This window comes from Numida meleagris, chromosome 4 (genome assembly GCF_002078875.1).
Source record: "Numida meleagris isolate 19003 breed g44 Domestic line chromosome 4, NumMel1.0, whole genome shotgun sequence".
Taxonomy (NCBI): Eukaryota; Metazoa; Chordata; class Aves; order Galliformes; family Numididae; genus Numida; species Numida meleagris.
The window spans coordinates 1,240,608-1,260,127 of record NC_034412.1 but is presented as its reverse complement, the minus strand read 5'-3'; the positions used below and the strand labels follow the sequence as shown (position 1 = coordinate 1,260,127).

Sequence of the window (19,520 nt, the reverse complement as noted above, 5' to 3'; positions counted from 1 at the left end):
CTCAGGGCGGGGCCGGCGCGGGCGGACTCTTCGGGCGGACTCTTTTTTCCCGCCGCGCCGCGCGCGCGGCCGCCGAGTGCTGCGTCACAGCGCCGGGCCGCGCCAGTCCGTGCGTGGCTGCGGAGCGGAGCGGCCGCCATCATGGCCTCCGCCGCCGCGCACCCGGCCCCCCCGCCCGCCGCCGCCCCGGCCTCCGCCGCCGCGTCCGCCGTTCCGCCGCCGCCCCCCGCCGCCGCCGCCGCCGCCCCGGGCATCCTGATCGGCGACCGGCTGTACTCGGAGGTGTCGCTCACCATCGACCACTCGCTCATCCCCGAGGAGCGCCTCTCGCCCACCCCGTCCATGCAGGACGGCCTGGACCTGCAGTGCGAGACCGACCTGCGGATCCTGGGCTGCGAGCTGATCCAGGCGGCCGGCATCCTGCTGCGCCTGCCGCAGGTGGGGCCGGGCCGGGCCGGGCCGGGGGGGGCCGCCATTGTGGCGGGGGGCGGCGGCGCCTGACACAAAATGGCGGCGGGCGCGCGCGCTGACGGCCGCCTCCTCTCTGCCCTCACAGGTGGCGATGGCGACCGGGCAGGTGCTGTTCCACCGCTTCTTCTACTCCAAGTCCTTCGTCAAGCACAGCTTCGAGGTGAGCGGGGCCGGGGGGAGGGGAGGGGAGGGGAGGGGAGGGGGCGGCGCTCGGCGCGTTTTGTCGGGGTTTTCCGAGGGTCTGACGGAGCCGGCCTTCCCTGCAGATCGTCGCCATGGCGTGCATTAACCTCGCGTCTAAAATCGAAGAGGCGCCTCGGCGGATAAGGGACGTGATCAACGTGTTCCACCACTTGAGGCAGCTCAGAGCCAAAAGGTAAGGCCGCCTCCGGCTCCTTGTCCGCGCTGTGCCACCGCCCGGGCCCGGCGCTGTTTGTAGGGCCCTGCTCGCTCCCTGACGGCTGCTAGCTCTGGGGACGCGGCCTTAGGTACGATGAGCCGCTGAGCCTCCGTTCTTCAGCCTTCAGTATTCGTCAGTCCTGCTGCCTTTCTCCCGGTAGTCTGTGGTTGTGGTGACGGCCAAGTGTCAGTTGGCAGAAGGTGAAAGCTGAGCTTCTAGTGGTAGCGCTGTCGCTCTCTTAAAAACGGTGATTTTTTGGGGGGAAAGAATCTGAACAGAGCGTGGTTTGGCCTACGGTGCGTACAGCTGTAATGACAGCACCTCAACCAGGAGGAAGTGTGATTGAGCCTGGGAAACTGGAGGTATCTCTAATTGCAAAAAGCGAGGCTTGTCTTTTACGGTACTGTGTGCTTGCGTAAGTCATTGGAGTTGGAGTGTAAGCTCACCTGATCTGCGTGCGGATCTGGGTAACCGTAGCTGCGGAGCTGTTTTCAGTTGTGAGTGCCTAATTCTGCTTTTTTTTTCGTGTGTGGAAAGCGATGTCTGTTTTCACGTGTAACGCAGATTAACAGCGTGTGGTGAAGAGGGGAAAGGAATGGGTAAAGGGAAGGAGAGTTCCCGTTAAACACGCCATTTGTTTAAGTATGTTGTGCAGCAGCATTACAGACTGAGGTGGGAGGCTTCAGCTTTGATGTAGTAGCTTTGCTTCTGGAGTCTGATTACTTAAGATGATCCATCGTTCTGAAGGTAGGGTTAGTTTTCGGCTAGGCTTTTGACTTCACATTTTCTTGTATCGCTTTGTATCACCAGGTCACAGCAGGAGTTCAAAGTGAGCCTTGTGTTACCTTCTTGAAGGAGTAGAGATCACTTAGGGAGGCCAGCTGTTCCTTGGGACGTTTATCCTGGTTGTGCTTCTGTGGCATCTAAAACCTCTGCTCTTACTGCCTTGTGCTCATGTCTTTGGAGTTAGCTTCAGATAAAAGAAGAATCATTCAGTGTTGAAGTTCACACGGAGCTTAGTTTTGTTGTGGGGTTTTTTTTTTCCATTTCCACCTGAAGTTGTTGTCCCCAATGGCCCAGAGAGAGTTCTGTGAAGTCATGCAGAATATGGATTCTGTGGTGGTTTCCTTTATGGCGAGGGAGTGGTTGTTGGATTACTGAACCTGATGCAGTCATTCCTAATATTTTGGCCTCCATCTGGGTATGGAAGCCTGATTAATTGTATGCAGCGTTGGTTTTTTTTGTAAGGAGAACACAGATTAGTTGCTTTTGTGCTGTACAAAGGATCAGAAGTTGAACTTAACCTGTGAACTTAAGTCCTTCCAGCTAGCCTGTTCCAAATCAGAATGTCACTTACGCATGTTACATGGTGCCTTAAATGCATCGTGTCGAGAAGTCATGCACTTCTACCCGTTATTTTCTGGAAAAATGGCTATTGTTGGTCTGAGATTCTGAGTGAATCTGCATGAAATTAATCTTAAAACGCTCAAGTCTGACATTCAGGCTTGCTTTTTTTTTTTTTAAACAGGATGTAAACGTTTTTCTGTACTTTTTACAAGATTACCAGTACATGATCTGTACATGTTATTAACTTCAACTCTTTTTTCCCTTGCAACCGACTATACAGCGACCAGCTACATTTACCAAAGCCTGGGTGATGTGGAGTGGTACATAAAGATGAAGCTGTCGTCATGGCAACAGTGAGTGAAGTATCGAAAATCCCCAAGGAGAAGCCAGTGCTCTGAGAATAGGTCACTGGAATCGGGGGACTAACAGGTTGGCCGATGGTGAACCATTTGGAAGAACTCCTGTATCTTGTTATAAGCTTTTTTCTTTGCTGTCCAGGTTTTTAGAATACTAGCTTAATCTTCTTTTATCTGAAGCTAACACTTAGGCTGTAGTTAGTTTCTCACACCCAACCCAGAGCTGGGACGAATGGTTAGGCTGCTGTACTTTCTTTCTGCCTGTAGTCTAGTTTTTTTTCCATTAACTAAAGCTCTTAACCCACACGTCGAGTTTGAGTAGACTTGCTTTCTTAAACAGTTTTGGGTTCTTAGTTCCACTTTGTGGATCTGTATAAGTGCAGTTTGAATTCGTAGTAAAACGTGCCTTCATCCCAAGGGTGCAGAAGTCTTGCATTTGTAAAGCTATTTATATAAACGACTATGTAAGCAGCCCTTATGTGTGTGTTTGCAGAAGTGGGAAATGCATTGGGATTCCCTTTTGTAAGTCATGTAGTCAACTCTGAGTTACTGCTAGGTGGTATTTCTAATGCGGGGAAATAAGAAAAAACTTTGAAAGAAGTGTTTTGGGCAAGCATGTTGTCTTTTGAATCTCTCACAAGCGTATGTCATGTAGTATTGCATGTGAAATGTTTGTGTGCATGAAGAAAAGTCACATGATGAAAATGCTGCTTTTAAACAAACTTGTGTGCTGAAATCTCTCTGTTCTCAGACAAGCATTACTAATGTTTAATATGCGGAATGTAGTTTGAAGTCCATTTTTCCTTCTCTTAAATGTGCCTGAAAGCTGCAGCGAGTCTTGATGAGGCTTCCACCAAGTGTGACTGCTGTCATTGTACCCTCACAAGTGTTGCTGTGAGACGCGTGGTCGGCTGCTCCTCGCTTCTGTTGCAGCAGTCAGACAGTTCCCACACTTGTGCTCAGGTGGCCTGTATTAATTCACACTGGTGTTCATAACTGTCCTATGAATCTACAGTGCTTGTATTTGCAATGCTGGGGACGAATGTAGAACTCTGTTTCATCTGGTACTGGCTGGTGTAAGAGAGATGTGCTCTTTGAAACGAGATGCTGACGTTCCGCTGCGCTGCTCAGAAGTACTTGTTGCATTTCAGACCAAAGCACACGCAGGGAGCTTGTCCTCCAACTTACTGCCTGTTCCTAAGGTGTCAAACTTGAACATTGCATCTGATGAAGCTGTAGTTCTGTCGAGCACACAGCTCCTGTTTGTCAGAGGGATTTTAAAAAAGCATGTTTAATTTATTCTGTTACAAATGCATTGCAGCGTGCTTATCCTTCCGAGTTGCTGGGCTGTGTCTAAATCCACATTCAGTTTTGTGGCTGTTGGACTGATTTACCAGAACGGGCACTGGATGCTGCTCTTAAGTATGAAGTCCTGTCCGGAGTGCTACTTCTGGTTTATAAGAACAGATAGAAAGTAGGAATTTTTAATACTGCTTTGCTGGATGGGGATTGAAGCTCATGTTTTCTGTAGAAAAATTATTTAAAAGCTTCTGACTTGTTACTTGGACCCCAAACTGATTTATTCCTGCTTCTGAGAAGGAAGGGCAGCAAATGCAGTATCCCAGTTCCTCTCCTTGCCTTTCAGTGGGGATGCTAAAACGTTTTGCACAGGGAAATCTCTGAGGCCCACAATGCGTAAATAATTTCCCATCCCCACACTATGGAGTTGCTGACAAAAGTGCTAAGTTGATAGATCTTACCTGATGGGGAACTTAACTGTTGCCTGCAGTAAGATGGAGTGAATTCTCCTGCAGATAAAAGGCTGCATTTATCTATTTCTAGAAATATTTGAATCAACTGTTATTTTTGTGGCTTCCTTAGGTCTGCAGATCTCTGGAACTTGTCTCATAGGTGACCAGGGTAGTAACTCAGGGCACTCAGAGTCAAGCACGCTTCCAGGTGTACAGCAACGTGAAGTTTCCTGGCACTCAGCTGTCAAACACATACAAAGTGCTTGTGCTGATGCTTTTGCCCTACAGAATGACAGCGAAACTTGGTGTGCAGTAAAGCTGGCAGCCTTTCCTCTTGCACTCGTTCTCATTTTCCTGACTTTTAGAAATGGCTTTTAGAGAGAGCAGACCCTTATGGAAGGAGGTGACCCCACTGCGGGATGTTCAATGAGTCCATGTAGCCGTGGGCTCCCTGTTGAGCTCTGTGGCAGTTAAGTCAGAGCTGCTCGAGCTGTTTCCTCTAGGTCTGACACCTCTGAAGTGTTCTGCTAGTGAACCTAAACTTGTTCCTGCTCTCAGTGATGCCCTTCAGATCCTGGTACATCAGTGATCTCTAGATAAAATGGTACAAACGCTGTTAGAGAACTCACCAATTGGAAGTGAACTGGCTCCAGCTGATTGGAAGAGCTTGTAGCTGGTTCTCTGAAGCAGTCCTTCCCGCTCTGAGCACTATGTTCAAACTGCACGTGCAGTGTTTGGTAAAATTGTAACTTCTCCATGGATCAGGTCACCTTAAGGAAACTTCACGTCCTCCAGTTACTTTCTGAAAAACGACACACTTTGACTGAGTTGCATTTAAATTATCTGTAATCACAAGCCTCAGAAACTCGCTCTGAGTGAGGGTTAATGAGAGAAGTGCTGTTACGTGGCACGGAGGGCACTGACAGCAGCAGTACTGCTCCTGCTGGAGCTGGGAGCCCTTCCTGGCTGCACGAAGCTGCTGGGAGCTGTTCCTCAGCCCCTGGGTAAGAGCTGGGGGAGCTTCGTGCTTCAGGTGCATGGAGATGCAGCGCAGTGTTTTTATTAGTGGAGAGCATGGCTACGTGTATGCATTGACCAGTGGTCATGGTCATCCTGCCAGGGGACTGCAGAAACCCTTCCTGTCTTAAAGCCACGTTTGCTGCAGCTGGGGAGCATTCTGGTTACCCTTGTAATTGAGTTGACCCTTCCTTCCTGGGATGGGAGCCTAGGGGGTTTTGAGTGTTTGCTGCACTCTGATGGTGGAAAAAGCAGCGTGATCAACTTGTGGAACTTGTGTTGACTCCAGCCAATTTAGTAGTGAAACATGAAATATTTTGAATCTACTTTGCAATACTATTTTCTTTTTGAGGTAAAATTGTCACTGGTGCTTGGGGTGAACTAGAGTTGTGGGGTAAGCAGCTGTGGTTTACCTGGGTGTAACTAGTTGCCAAACTATTTTCTGCACTGGAAAGCATATGGGGTGTGTAAGGCACATTGCAAACAGGAAAGCATCTTTTTCTGAGGCAGTGGGTACAGCATGGGGAGTGATGACAGATGAAGCCCAAGCAAAGATAAAGGAAAGAATACAAATTGGGGCATGACACTTGTGCCTGAACCACATAGCACGTTATTTCAGCTGAAATTCAAAAAAAAGGAAAAAGCTCTGAAGAGTTCAGGTTTGGGATTTGGAAGGATTTAGGAGTTGACTTGATAGTACTGGACTTTGGAATTCTGCCTTGCCAAATGAGTGATTGCTATACAGATACTGATGGATGGCTGCAGTGCTGCAGAACCACAGAGTTTTAAAGCTTAAATTCTTAGCTGTGTTAGACTTGTACATCACGGTAGGGCTGTCTTTCTGTCAAGATCTGAATAATTTCGCCTTCTGGTGCACAGGAAACTGCAACTTAGAAAGCACAAGCTTGCTACGTTACCATGAGTAAAACCCTTGTGAAAGCTCTCCTAGCTTTTGTTCTGAAGTCCTGCCTAGCAAAGGTAACAGCATCGTGCTCCTTCTCCCCGCCTCCATCATGAAGTGTGAAGGTTCTCTGAGATCTTTGCTATAAAGCCAACTTCCTTCCAGTAGCTGGAGCAGCATAGTTTGCGTACACAATAGGAAAGGATTTTTTCTCTTGGCCATCTAATCCATAGGCAGTGAAAAGCAGAAACTAAACTAGTTTATCTAAACTTGGACAGCACAAGATTAATGCTTAAACTTGCTTGCAGGAGTTGCAAACCGTTTTCTGTTGCCATTAGTTGGTTGGAAGGGAAAACAGAGATGCCGCTATTTTTTTTTTGGATATGCAAAACAGTTTTGATTTTATTTCTTGCAAACTATAGGACTCCAAGCCCCCTGATACTTGATCAGAACTACATAAACACCAAAAATCAAGTAATCAAAGCAGAAAGGAGGGTACTGAAGGAGTTGGGATTTTGTGTTCATGTCAAGCATCCACATAAGGTGAGTTATCAAAAATAATGTAACTTGTAAGTAGTGTCCTACCCTGACAGTGCTGTTGTGGGCTGTGAGACAACAGAGGCAGATGTAAAAATGATCAGACTTCATCTGCTTATTCCTTAGCTGTTGTCAGGGATGCTTTTGCATAAGTGCTTGAGCAAATAGCCATACTGAAGTTACTTCCCTGGGAAACGTTAGAGGTGGCTGGATTTGAAAATCACAAGGAGCAGAGCAATGTCTGCACGTGGCCGCTGATGCATGGGCTTAGAGTGCACAGTTAGAAAAGGAGGAGGCCCCGATGTTTTGCAGTACTGTTTGCTTATAGGTAGTTTCTTCTTTCCTGTTGCTTTGTATGTTAAAACTGAGTCTTTTTCTTTCTTTCCCTTTACCCTCAGATCATTGTTATGTATTTACAAGTCTTAGAGTGTGAACGTAACCAAACCCTGGTACAGACAGCCTGGTAAGTTATTTTCTGTTCTCTTCCTAGCCAGGAAAATAGTAGCAGAAATAATAAGCCTGATGATCCATATGCAAAGCAATGAGATGTAAGTTATTACATAATTATTTACTCTCAAATACGATAGTGCTTGTTTCTGCTTACTATTTTCATGGCTTGATTCCACTCTGTGATGGAGAACTCAATTTAACTTTGTTCTTTTTTCTACTCTTTAATTAAAGGGTAGTCCCTGATGGTAAGTCATAGAGCTCTGCCCTCGCACCTCAGCCCATGACCTGGGGATGGCCTGTTTGGCTGCCCTTCTCTCCAGCCAACCCAGTGCAAGCTCTCATCCGAGATTCACTGAAGTGGTCCATATCCATCGGGCAACATCTTCTAGTTCTGTCTGGGTGTCGAAAGGATTTGTATATTTGCTTTGAGAAGTACCTGTTCAAAATGTTTCTAAATGTATTTGTTGCCTAGCTACTGTATGCTGCAGTTTATTTAAAGGGCCCGTGGACACGTTGGGGAGATGGCCAGCGTAAATTGAGTTGATTTAACACTTGGCTAGACTCAAGGGTTGGTTTTTTTTTTTGTGTTTCGTAATAAATTAGTGCATGAAGCATGTTCACTTAGTATCCGTATGGGCACTGTTCTGTAGAGTCAATACTTGCTGACTGCTGTTCGTTTCTCTCCCGTAGCTCAAACTTTAAAAATGATGGAGATCTCTGCAGTTATAACGGATCTCTGGGCATGTCTTGCTTGGCAGTGCTGCCATGCTGCAAGAGAAGTAGCCTAGTGAAGCAGGAGATCCGTTGCTAACTTGTAGGTCTGTCTTAACATGAAGGTTTTAAACGCAGCGAGCAAATTGGATGCTTCTCCTTCGGGATGAAATTGGTGTTAATCAAAGCACACCTAAGATCTAAATGCAATGTTCTGTGAACTTTATAGGTTGCATCTAGCCTCTGGAAAATGGTAGGTTAAAAAAAACGCTCTATTTTCATGCTTGCATTTGAGTCTTGAGCAAATTGATTTTGAAATGCAAGAACATTGGTGTTTAAAGCAATGGAGGGATGAAAAATACTCGCTGGTTTGCTGCTCAGTGGACACTTCATGGTGCAATGTAACTTGCAGGGAAGAAGCTGTTACATAGTGTTACTTGCATTGGCTTTTCAAAACAATGGGAATGGTGCAGACTTCTTTAATAGAACTAAGAACTGTGAACATCAGATACAGTAACTAAAGAAACAAAAGTATTTAATATAATAACAGAAAAAATAATAAAGTCAATTGAGTCTCCAGTATTGTTATCCTCTAAATAAAAAGACGTAACCCTAAGGTCCAACCTTGCCTAAATTCTGTTTTTTAGGAATTACATGAATGACAGCCTGCGAACAAATGTGTTTGTTCGCTTTCAGCCAGAGACTATAGCATGTGCTTGCATTTATCTTGCTGCTCGAGCTCTGCAGGTGAGTGCTCTTCTGCCTTCCTATGGACTTTTATTGCTGGAAATTTGATTTCAAGGTGGTGAAAATGCTTCAGACGTGACCTGTGATCTCTAGTTCAGGTTTGTTCTTTATTTCCAGATTCCGCTCCCTACCCGCCCGCACTGGTTCTTGCTCTTTGGCACTACGGAGGAGGAGATCCAGGAGATATGCCTAACGACCCTTAAGCTCTACACCAGAAAGAAGGTAACTTCACGACCCGTTTGTGTTCGGTTCCGTGTTGGTTGTCGCGTGAGCTGTCTCACAGCTGGGAATGCTGGGGCGCATCTCCACGCGGATGCAGCTGTGAGGGCTCTGCTGTGTGACTGCTGCTCTCTAAGGAGGGCGTGAGATGGAATGGCAGAAGCTCAGAAGTGCTTCACGTTGCTGGGCAGGTGGTTCCAAGATCCATGTTTTGGAGAAAGGGGGATGAAAATACGAATTGCTTAAGTTTAGCTTTGTACTGCTTGTTGCTTTAATAGCCCAATTACGAGTTACTGGATAAAGAAGTGGAAAAGAGGAAAATGGCACTACAGGAAGCTAAACTGAAGGCAAAAGGCTTAAATCCAGATGGAACTCCAGCACTTTCAACACTGGGTGGCTTTTCTCCTGCATCTAAACCATGTAAGCTTGTTCCCTTGCATTATGCAAGTTTCTGTACTATTTGAGACCAGTATTTCAAAACTGTATTTATTTTTTTTAACGTAAGTTTGCTCATTGAGCTGCTGGATGACTTAGGCTTTCTTACAGAGCTAAGAAGCAAGAGAAATTTTCCACAATTATCAATAAGTGAAATAGCAAATTAGGTGGGGGGGAAGCTGCTTAGCTCTCCCTATCATCTATACCTGCACAGGTGGGACAGCGACATGTTCATGGTATGTTCTCTCCACATAATTAAGAGTGCCTAGCCTAGGTATGCTGTATGTTACTGTGTTACAAAGAGTCTCTGGATTTAATTTGTGGCAGGGTCCTAATAGCGTTCAGGGTTCCTTGTGTAGCAGGTGTTTCTGAAAACTGCTTTTTTGAAGTACTTTCAAGGCAGCCCGTGGTCAGGAGACAGAAGGGAAGCCACAGCCATAGTGCTGTCTTGGCATCACAGTGTGTATGTTGAACCAGGCAATGGATAAAGCTGCCTGAACTTAGTGCTACAAAGAACAGTTTCATCTTGGCAGTCTTACCTCTTGATGCCCCTCTTTCTACAGGTAGCCTTCAGGAGCTTGAGAACACGTGCTGAGAAAGCAGAATTACTTTGTCATTCCCCTTAAAAACTGAACATCATTGAGTTAGCAAGCGTAAATTTCTCCCTAAAAAATGAAAGGGCTTCCTTATGTTTGGGAAGTCAGAGCCCGGCTTGGAAGAACTGGAGTGAAGGCAGGGCCTGCAGTTGGGCTTTCAGAGGCCTGCTGACAGACCAGCTCAGGGACAGCTGCTGACCTTTGCCTTCCTCTACCTTTTCAGAAAACCTTGAGCCCTGTTGAGCGAGGAAGCTGTGGTTTAAGTCAAGGGCAGCGTGTATCTGGCCTGCTGCAGCAAGACAGACAAGCGTGTGGCCCTTTATTAGTAGTATTTTCCATGCCCATGGAGTTAGATGGGCTTTGCAGCACGCTTAGCCGAGCAGGTGACAGTCTTTGAAAGGGACGGAGCTTATGGTCTTTGCCTGGGGATGTCTCAGCATGGATTATGAGCTAAAGTTTTATTCTTCTATTCATTAGATTTGCACTAAGCATCTAAAAATGAAACCTGTAATTCTGCTGTGCAGTCTTCGTTGTTTCTATGCTGCTGAAAACCAGCTGTCGTGATAACAACGGAAGATGTGTGGGCCATAAAGGCAGGCTTTATTCTGTACTGTTTGAAGCCTGGTGGGCTGAGTCCCAAACCAGCCTGCTCGGCCTGGAGGCGGCGCTGTGCCCTGCTTCCCCTCCACCCCTCCAGGCCGTTGGCTTCACTCTGCTGTGTGTGTGTCTCCCCTTGGGCATCTCCATCACTGTGCTGTTCTCAGAGAGAGAAGGAAAGCGAATGGGAGAATCACTAAGGCTGGAAAAGACCTCTAAGATCTTCTAGTCCGACCATCCACCCACCACCAATATAACCCATGAAGTCATGGCCCTTACTTGTCCTTAAACACCGCCTGGGATGATAAATAGCACTCTTGAGTTCATATTTACCCTTTGTACAAACACCAGTGACTGTATATATGTATGCTTATGACGAAGTCCAAGTAAAATATCTAATCTTGAATTTAAATTTGTAGCTTCTCCAAGAGAAGTGAAAACTGAAGAGAAGAGTCCGGTACCTTTGAATACGAAAACCATTAAAAAAGAGCCAGAAGAAAGGCAGCAAGCTTCCAAGAGCCCTTACAATGGGTAGGTAAAGAAACCTCTCCTGTTCTAAGGGACTTTGCTCTCTTCGACTGAAGCAGAGTGAGCTGCTTCCCAGTCGCTTAATGGAAGCGATGACGCCTCAGAAGGGTAACCCTGTTTCTTTTTTCTTCCCTCCCTCTAGCATGAGAAAAGAAAGCAAGAGAAGTAGGAGCAGCAGAAGTGCGAGTCGGTCCAGGTCAAGAACAAAGTCGCGGTCCCGATCTCATACTCCCAGGCGGCAGTAAGTCGTGGGTTTTGTTTGGGCGGTGTGGGCCTTGGGGCAGATGGTTGGTGCTGGGTTTTGTTTTATTGCTGTTTTTCTTTCTTGAGGAGGGGGGTGACCTTGAGTCATAATTCCTTTCTGTATTTTCTGGGATCGGAGGGGAGCTGTGTGGGGGGAGTGGATGAGGCAGTGTTGGCTGATGGCACGATCTGCTTCAAAGACTCTTCACACTGACATTTGGGGTGGAACCTGCCAATTTAGGTGTCAGTAAGGTGTTCCCTAAGTGTCCCTGATTGGGTTACTGCCTCTTCTCCCTCTAACCTGATGTTGAGGGGAGGGTTTGTGAATTGCAAAAGGTGTCACGTTCTGGGTTGGTGTGTTCTGAGGACGCCACCATTGCCCATCAGTTAGCCCCTCTGCACAAACTGTCACTGATGTCTCCCAGTAACCTGGAAGCTTCTAAACAGGAAAGATAAGCTTTTTTTGTGTGTGAAGGAAACATTTTAACCTTCTAACGCTTCTCTGTAAGCTACAACAACAGGCGGAGTCTGTCTGGGACATACAGCTCGAGGTCGAGAAGCAGGTCCCGCAGCCACAGCGGCAGCCCCCGCAGGCACCACAACCACGGCTCGCCACACCTGAAGACCAAGCATGGCAGGGAAGAGCTGAAGAGCGCAAACAGACACGGTCACAAAAGGAAAAAATCTCGTTCGCGTTCGCAGAGCAAATCCAGGGATCACTCTGATGTTGCCAAGAAACACAGGCACGAGAGGGGGCACCACAGAGACAGGCGCGAGAGGTCCCGCTCCTTCGAGAGATCCCACAAAGGCAAGCACCACAGCAGCAGCCGCTCAGGGCACAGCAGGCACAGGCGCTGAGGTTTGAGCCTGCACTAGGTTCTAGTGAAGCCTGTACATAACACAGTGAACGGACTCGTTTGAGAGCAAGGGAATCGATTAGGATTTGATTAATTTAAACCCGGTATCTGATTTTTTTTTTTTTTTTTTTTTTTTCTAAAACACCTAGGGCGTTTTTCTTTTGGGAAAGAAACTGTTACCAACTTTTGCACATAATACCTTAGCAGTATCGGATTGATGGAAAACAACGATCAGGTTAAATTGTATGTATTAGAGTTGTGTATTGTTTATTGATATGAGAACTGGAGAATGGATTTCTGTACAAAAGCGAAATGTACCTTATTTTTATACAAGTCAATTGCAGACACTTATATTTAAGTATAGTTATTTGTTTAAACGATGGTGGATACTTTCTTACACTGGTTTTAGTCTGCATGTGTTCAAAGATTTTTACAAGAAATAAAATATAAGGCTTTTTCTACTGCCTATTGGATGTCAAACACTGAAGCTGCTGAAAGTCACTTTCTTTAGTTTAGTGCTTTGGCAGTTGGATGTGAATGGGACGCCGGGGGTGCTGCCATGTTCCTGGTGTGGTTAAAAGGCCCGGAGTAACTTGGAGGAGACCTTGGAAAGCTGCAGAAGTTTGTGTGGCTTAGCAGGGGTAGCAGGAAGATGGATACAGCAGGTGGAATACAGGAGCTTGTTGTCAGCATGTGAAGCTCAGTGCGACGAGCAGCCAGGAAGGCTGAAAGGAAAGGAGCTGTGTTTCACAGAGCATGAGTGCAGCATTCTGCCCAGCTGTGCCATCCCCTGTACCTTGTGTCTCGCTGGCTGCTGTTCTCTGCTTCCTCTGGCCTGGCCTGGAGCAAGAAGTACGAAGCGGGGCCACAGACTGCTTGTTTGGGGTTTTCTTCCCCGTTTTCATTACTGGTGGCAGGTTGGTTGCAGGGAAGGGAGGAGTCTTGTATTTGCAATAGGATCAGGGTTAAAATGCTTATCCTGCAGAGGATCTGTCCCAAGTGTCTGTAGGTTTGTGACATTCTCCCTGTACCTGCACGTCCACGCTTGTTGTCACAAAGAACTGATCTGTGCTGAAACGCTTCTCCCAGTTGAAGGTCCGTGGCTGTGGGTGATGTGCTGTGGTTCACAGCTGCAGCGTGGGGGAGGACGAAGCCCAAGGCCGTGTCAGCTGACTGAGAGCATCCCGTGTCCTGTGCTTTGAGGAGCAGGTCTCGGTACGGCCAAGAATGCTGCAGACCTCAGAAGAGAAGGTGAGGGCAAGGGGGGACCGAGCACAGGCTTCTCTGGAGCCGGCGTGCTCCTGGGGCAGGATGCTGGGCAGCTGCACGTACCCCAGCTGCATCTCTTCCCTAGAAATTCAGAAAGTGAATAAATCGTTTTCCAAATTTGGAAAAGATAAATGCGTTCCTCTATTTCTTGGTTACCTCTTTAAAAATACATATATATTTGCAGTAACTTGGTTTGTACTTTTACAGCTTCCTGAAAGCAGCAGTGTTATGTTACTATGGAAATGGAGGTCGCTTCTCCGTAGATACCAGTATGGAGCCCCAGGCAGCCATAACAGCCTGGCTTCCAGGCAGCACAGTTAGCTCAGGCTCTGCTGGGTGTCACAAGTTTGTGTCTTGTAGTGAAACTTGAAGGGGGAATCATCCTCTGCGCTGGTGTCCGTGTGTAAGCACTAATTACCCTTCTGTGCTCCTAGTGCCCTCGCTCCAGAGCTGAGGAGCAGTTGTTGTCTTCTGTATCGAGCAGGAACATCTGGTGATGGGGAACATCTGGACACCATCTGCTGCAGCTTGCTTCCACAGTGAGCTCGCGGGCGGCGAGCAGGGGTTCAGTGCTTCTCTGTTCTTTCCTGGGGAAAAAAAGATGCGTTCAGTCAGCTTTACTGACGGCGGCCCTAACCACCTAACGTCTTTGCCAAAAATGGGCCCTAAAAGAAATGTTTTTGGTTAATGAAACAAAAGGAGATGATCTGTCTTCAAGCACAGCTAACCGAGGGTCGGCGTTGTGCAGAAGATGTGCTGGGAGCTGGGAGCCAGCAGGCAGAGCAGTGGGGGACAGAAGTGCTGAGAAGGCCGACGTGGCAGGCGGCTCGCGGCCGTGCTGCGCTGTGCAGGCAGCTGCTGTCACTGCTGAGGGAGGCTGAGATGCCCGCGGGGGTCTCTAATCACACCTGAGTGCTGGGAAACCAATGCAGCCTAAGTGGGAGCCTCGCTTAATTAGCCCTCACTTGGTTCTGAAAGATGCTGCAGTTTCGGTGGCCCAGCACTGCCATCCACAGCTCTTATCTCCAGGTCCGGGTGCTGTGGCGGTGAGTGGCCTTCGGGTGCCCTGCAGGCTGCTCGCTTTGGTTTTCTGCAAGGAACCCCACGGGGGCCGAGAAGATCCAGATCCAGAGTCCTCACCTTCCTCTGTCCACGTGCACTCCCTGGGGCTGGTCCCGATGCAGCAGCACAATGGTTCCTCCTGCAGGGAATGGAGCGAGCGCTGCTCCCAGTGCATGGCTGTACGGCACGAGCAGGAGCTGAACGTGCAGAGCCTCTGCTCCCAGGGCCAATAGCAGCCATACTCTGTGATACTCCAATGCAAGAGTGTTTCTAACTGGAGCCTCACCTGGAGGTGGAAGCCAGATGGCTCTCCAGGCCCAGCCGTGGTTCCCCTCTGCCCCAGCCCCTGTGCTTGACTCACTGTGCTTGCTCTCTCACCAGGACCCCCCACGGACTCGGTGCTGCAGCATGCAGATGAAGCACAACGAAAGGCACGGTGTGTCCTCCCTCTCTCTTTTGGTACTTCCAGCAATTGCAGCCTCGGGTGCAGTGGCTGCTGCAGTGGGAGGAAGGCTGCGAGCAGATGGGCAGCAGCAGCCCCGCGTTTGCTCTGCGCTGAGCGGCAGATGGCAGCCGGGGGGAGCAGGAAGGCGCGCGGTGCTGTGCTTCTGGCAAGAAGCTGTTCCAACAGCAAAGTGCTGTCAGAGCGTAAAGCTGAGCAACCAGAGCTGCAATTCAGGGTAAGGGGAGAGCAGGGGAAGGCTGGGGCCCAACAGATGGGGGTGCTGGGATGGGGCTGGTGGGGAGGAGCTCGTGCTTGGGGAGGCAGCTGCCAGCGTCCAGGGCTGAGCGTGGGGTGCTGCCATGGGGGCCTCTCCCTGGGGAATGCAGTGCTGCTGTGCAGATGCTGCTGCGAGGAGCACTGTGAGTGCAGTGAGGTGCCGAACCTGAGGTTTGTCCCTCCCTAAAACTTGCTTTTCCTCAGGAAGTTCCCACGGGGTCCTGCTGCACTCCCAGCCCGTGCCCATGGCTCGCAGACCGGCATTATCGCGGCGGAGCTGTGGCGGCTGCACCCTGCTGAGGAAAAAACACTTCTGTGAAGGAAGCGGCTTCCCCTTCCCAGCCCCTGCCTGGCTGTGAACCAGCAGGGCCTTTTGAAAACATGAACGTGAGGAAAGCTGTTGTGAAAAAACACATCTTCATATTCCAAGGGTAAGAAAAGAATTGCAAAAAAGTACCATTTTTGTCCCAGGAAAGAGAACTTCTCGTCGGGGCTGAGCTGCTCCCAGGGCCATCAGGCGCTCTGCTGCCGTTCTGGGTTTCATTCTGTAGGTGGAAGTGTTGCAAAGCAGACGTGAGCAGCCTGTGCGTGCACACACTCATGCAGCACCCTGTGCGTGCAGGGCACCACTGCAAGGCCGAGCGCTGCCTGCTCCGAGGCCGCTCTGCAGCAGCAGGCAATAGCTGGGGTCACGTTAAACCCCCCCGGGTCACAAACCTCCCCCGTTCTGCAGGAGCCCCCTGGGGCTGCTCCAAGCTCTCAGCTGCCCCTCCCAGCACCTGGCTCCCCGCCTACTGGAAAGGCAGTTGTTTCCCAAGGGAGATGGCAAGTCATGCTTCCACCTGAGTTTGAGTTTCTATTTAACTGAGGCTGAGCAAATTTTGTTTGGTTAGTTTTTTGGTTTTTTTTTTTTTTTTTTAAGCAGTCTATTTTTCTGAGGCTTTACTAATTACTGAGTGGTTACTCTTGTTCTGACAGGAGCACCATGGACCACTTGTCCTGGCTTTTACTGCAGTGATGTTGCATGTGTCCTACTGAGTATGGCAGGAGAGCTCCAGAACCACGTGCAGGTAACACAGCCACTGTCCCAGTAACACAAATATCCCCCCAGGCAATGCCCTACTCCTGGCAGGGCCTGGGGCTTCCAACAATGACCACCTGACAGAGCCAGCAGCACTGGGTGCTGGCACCAGCAGTCAAGGGAATTGGAGAATGGAAGTGAGCTCAGAGCCAGGTCATTGTCCCTGCACACACAGCTCCCTTGCAGTTAAATGGAAGTGTGGACAGCTGAGTAGAAGTCCCAGATCCAGTAAGGATGGAGGTCAGCAGCATCCCTCGTTCTGCTCATCACCAGGCATGGGGCACAGCCCCACAGCCAAAAAATGGCTTTGGGCAGGCAGGGTGGGGAGAATGATTTAATGAGACTGTAAACTGCCTGCTAGTCCTGCACAGCTGGGCAAAATGTCAGCTCTAAGCCCAGGCAGGTCATGCTGCTGCACCCAGAGAGAGCAACAGCCTGTGCACCACTGCAGCCCCGCCAGCCCCAAACCAGTCCTCATTCTATTTCCAGTTTCCATCTGCGGTGAGTTCATAACTGAGCTGGACACTACGAGATTAGAGCACAGTAGTTTGCCATCAGGGAAACCGCAAGCAACAAAGATATTATCTCTAACAGCTGGTTCTTATTTGAGGGGATCTGTCAGGTTCCATGAACTGACACAACACAGCTTGGGGCTGGGTGTTGTTTTACACGCACACGTGGGCTGCCCTCACAGCAGCGCCCTGAGCATGGCCCAGATCACAGCGCAGCACAGCAGTGCTGTTGGCAGAGCACCCATCCTGCACGGGGCTCAGAGCAGCCCCCAGCCGTGCCCCACACCTGGCAATGGCTGCATTTCTGAAACCCCACTGCTGCGCTGCCTGTATGCAGGTAAGGCACCAGGTAAGGCAGAGGAAGGGGGATGCCAATAGGTGCCTTGATGCCCTGAGCAGGATTTGATGCCCAAATCCAGGTGTGCAACCCTTTCCGTCCCCAAATGGCAAAGCCCAGCAGCAGGACACAAGTGAGCCCTCTCCAGGAGGCAGAGCTCAGCCTGGGTCCCCTGCACAGCAACCTTCTTCTGAGGATGAGGTAAAGCAGCATGAGTGGGGCCAGAGCTGCTTTTAGTGACATACTCGTGGTATGACAATATGAAACAGCAGCAGCTGCTGATGTGATATAAGGAAGGGAAGGGATGCAAGTAGTTCCATGGCAACTAAAGGAAAGCAAAGATAAAGGGTGAGGAAGCATCTCACTATTAGCACCAGGACCGTGGTCCCACAGGGCAGCTGCGTACCTGCTCGGTGCACTGTGTGCCAACAGAATCCTCAGTGCCATCCCCTGGGTACAGCAGTGCTTCCTTGCATGACAGGCACAGCAGGAGTGGAACGTTCTCACCCAGCGATGGAAGCATCCCTCTGAATTTCTGTGGGCTCTGCAGAAGCAACTTTTGCTTCTTTTGCTTTACAGCGCAGGAACTACAAAGCCCGACGTTCCTTGTGTGGCTTTAGCACATGAATTACAGCCTCCTGCGAGCTCCAGCAGCTGCCTCAGTAACCCTCTGAGGAGGTGGTTCTATCCACATCGGTTCCAATTGGGAACAGCCTAAGAGTTACGTGAAGAAAATGCTACTGGAAATGTACGACTACAAAGTGGAGCATCACACAATGAACAGCTCTGCATGATTTACTTAGATTTTCCACCCAGCTGTCACTCAGAATATGCTGCTATTCAATGAGAACAACTTGTAGAAGTAAACCCTACGTCCCCTGCCTGCTTCGATGGATTATTTTCCTTTATCGGGTCGTTCTTCTGTGAGCTTCCAGAACTGCACTGAACACACCAGGTGTCACCAAACAAAGTCATTTGTAAGCACAGCCATTTTATAATGACCATCAGACTGCCGTGTTCGAGGGTGAGAAAAACGAGGTACGTAGCTCAGAAATCAGCAGAAAGTTTGAAAACACAGCAATTGTGCCGACAGCACTGACGGCTGACTCCCATATCGTGTCTAATTATTTTAAATGAATATTACAAAAAATATTCAAAGCTGACACATGGAAACATTGCAAGAAAGGAGAATGAGGAGCAGACAAGATTAACACATTTTTTTCAGCTGCTTTAAACCAGAGCTATTAATCTATTTTTTATGGAATACAGTCAAACTCAACAGCTGTATCTTACACAAATGAAATTCCTATAAAGTGCCTCTAGTAAAGCATTAGTCTAACAAGACATGACCCGACTTGGAGTTTTTTCTCCATTTTTTTTTCTTTTATTCATCTACAACATTATTGAACAACAAGTTCCTGTAATTCTGTCACATCCATTCCAACTCAAGGAAATTCCACTGCTCTTTTTTACAGGTTTGCTGGGCTGACCCACGTCCACGGACAGCAGACTAGCAAAGCTCTGTGTGCACTCCAGTAACAATGCCCTGATCTTCCGGCATGAGGACGCACAAGCTCTCCCCTCTCCTTCTGAAACCAACGCAAGGCAGAGAGGAATTCGAAGACAGTGAATTTCAGAAGAGAAGCCGCAGAGGACAAATATCCACATCCTCAATGGTAATATTTAAATTAGGAGTAATTCTTTCCTAGACTTCATCTTCAGGGCGAGGTTACTAAGAGGATCTATCTAACAAGGTAAGAGCTTGCAGCTGGCCCACACTGCCCCAGTCTGATGTTTCTGACCATTCTCTCATTAAGATACCATTTATTATTATTTATTCTGCCTGGATGCCTGAATTGTAGTTATTTAACTCTCATTTTTTTTTAATATAAAATATATACACATCTGCCTTTTATTCACGCCATTAAGAAGGAGTTAACTTTCTGTTGATTTGCCTAAAAGCTAAAACTGGTTATTCATCTGACAATGCTGTGAACGCTGCGTGACAACTGCAGCCTCTCTCATTGATTTGCTCTAAGATGCTTTGCAGAAGTTCTTCCTCTTCCAATAAAATAAGTACAGGCCATTAATTATCTTTTCAAAACAAACCCCACAGAAACATTGAATTTCCTCGTACAAGTTTGCATTCTTTGAATGAAGTTACAGTATCCATTTTCCAATTTTACAGTCTGCTGCATCCCACCGAATATAATTTGTGGGACTTCAACAAACCAAGTCATGTACACACCCAGCTTTCCTCCTTCCACTAATGCACTAGAGCTTAAACCAAGTACTTTGACATCTTAAGGTTTCCAAACATTAAACTTTAAAACAGGTGCTACTGCTACCTTACAGCAAAAACCTATACGTGTGAT

General features: G+C 48.3%; 2 protein-coding genes and 1 long non-coding RNA gene across 7 annotated transcripts; 2 read left to right on the top strand and 1 right to left on the bottom strand.

Annotated features, from left to right (window-relative positions):
• On the top strand, positions 127–12,643 carry CCNL1 (cyclin L1). Of its 4 annotated transcripts, XM_021395015.1 has the most exons (11): positions 127–438; positions 557–631; positions 738–847; positions 6,666–6,786; positions 7,179–7,243; positions 8,589–8,688; positions 8,806–8,910; positions 9,186–9,327; positions 10,955–11,066; positions 11,206–11,304; positions 11,816–12,643. In XM_021395015.1, exons 1-11 carry the CDS (start codon positions 142–144, stop codon positions 12,162–12,164), a joined length of 1,575 nt encoding a protein of 524 aa, XP_021250690.1. In that variant the 5' UTR covers positions 127–141; the 3' UTR covers positions 12,165–12,643. The 4 variants fall into 4 exon arrangements, 3 of the variants coding, with proteins under 3 accessions (XP_021250690.1, XP_021250691.1, XP_021250692.1); XR_002438097.1 differs by lacking the exons at positions 9,186–9,327; positions 10,955–11,066; positions 11,206–11,304; positions 11,816–12,643 and adding an exon at positions 7,462–7,475 and having other exon boundaries at positions 8,806–8,825; XM_021395016.1 differs by lacking the exons at positions 10,955–11,066; positions 11,206–11,304; positions 11,816–12,643 and having other exon boundaries at positions 8,787–8,910.
• LOC110397938 lies at positions 13,233–15,502 on the bottom strand. 2 transcript variants are annotated; one of them, XM_021395018.1, is made up of 4 exons: positions 15,382–15,502; positions 14,456–14,990; positions 13,851–14,019; positions 13,233–13,513 (listed from the first exon to the last, which is right to left on the bottom strand). In XM_021395018.1, the coding sequence occupies exons 1-4, from the start codon at positions 15,460–15,462 to the stop codon at positions 13,288–13,290; spliced, it is 1,011 nt and encodes a 336-aa protein (XP_021250693.1). In that variant the 5' UTR covers positions 15,463–15,502; the 3' UTR covers positions 13,233–13,287. The 2 variants fall into 2 exon arrangements, with proteins under 2 accessions (XP_021250693.1, XP_021250694.1); XM_021395019.1 differs by having other exon boundaries at positions 14,456–15,387.
• On the top strand, positions 15,049–17,859 carry LOC110397944. The gene is made up of 3 exons (XR_002438102.1): positions 15,049–15,174; positions 15,420–15,646; positions 16,194–17,859. It is a non-coding gene; the product is annotated as an uncharacterized LOC110397944 (long non-coding RNA).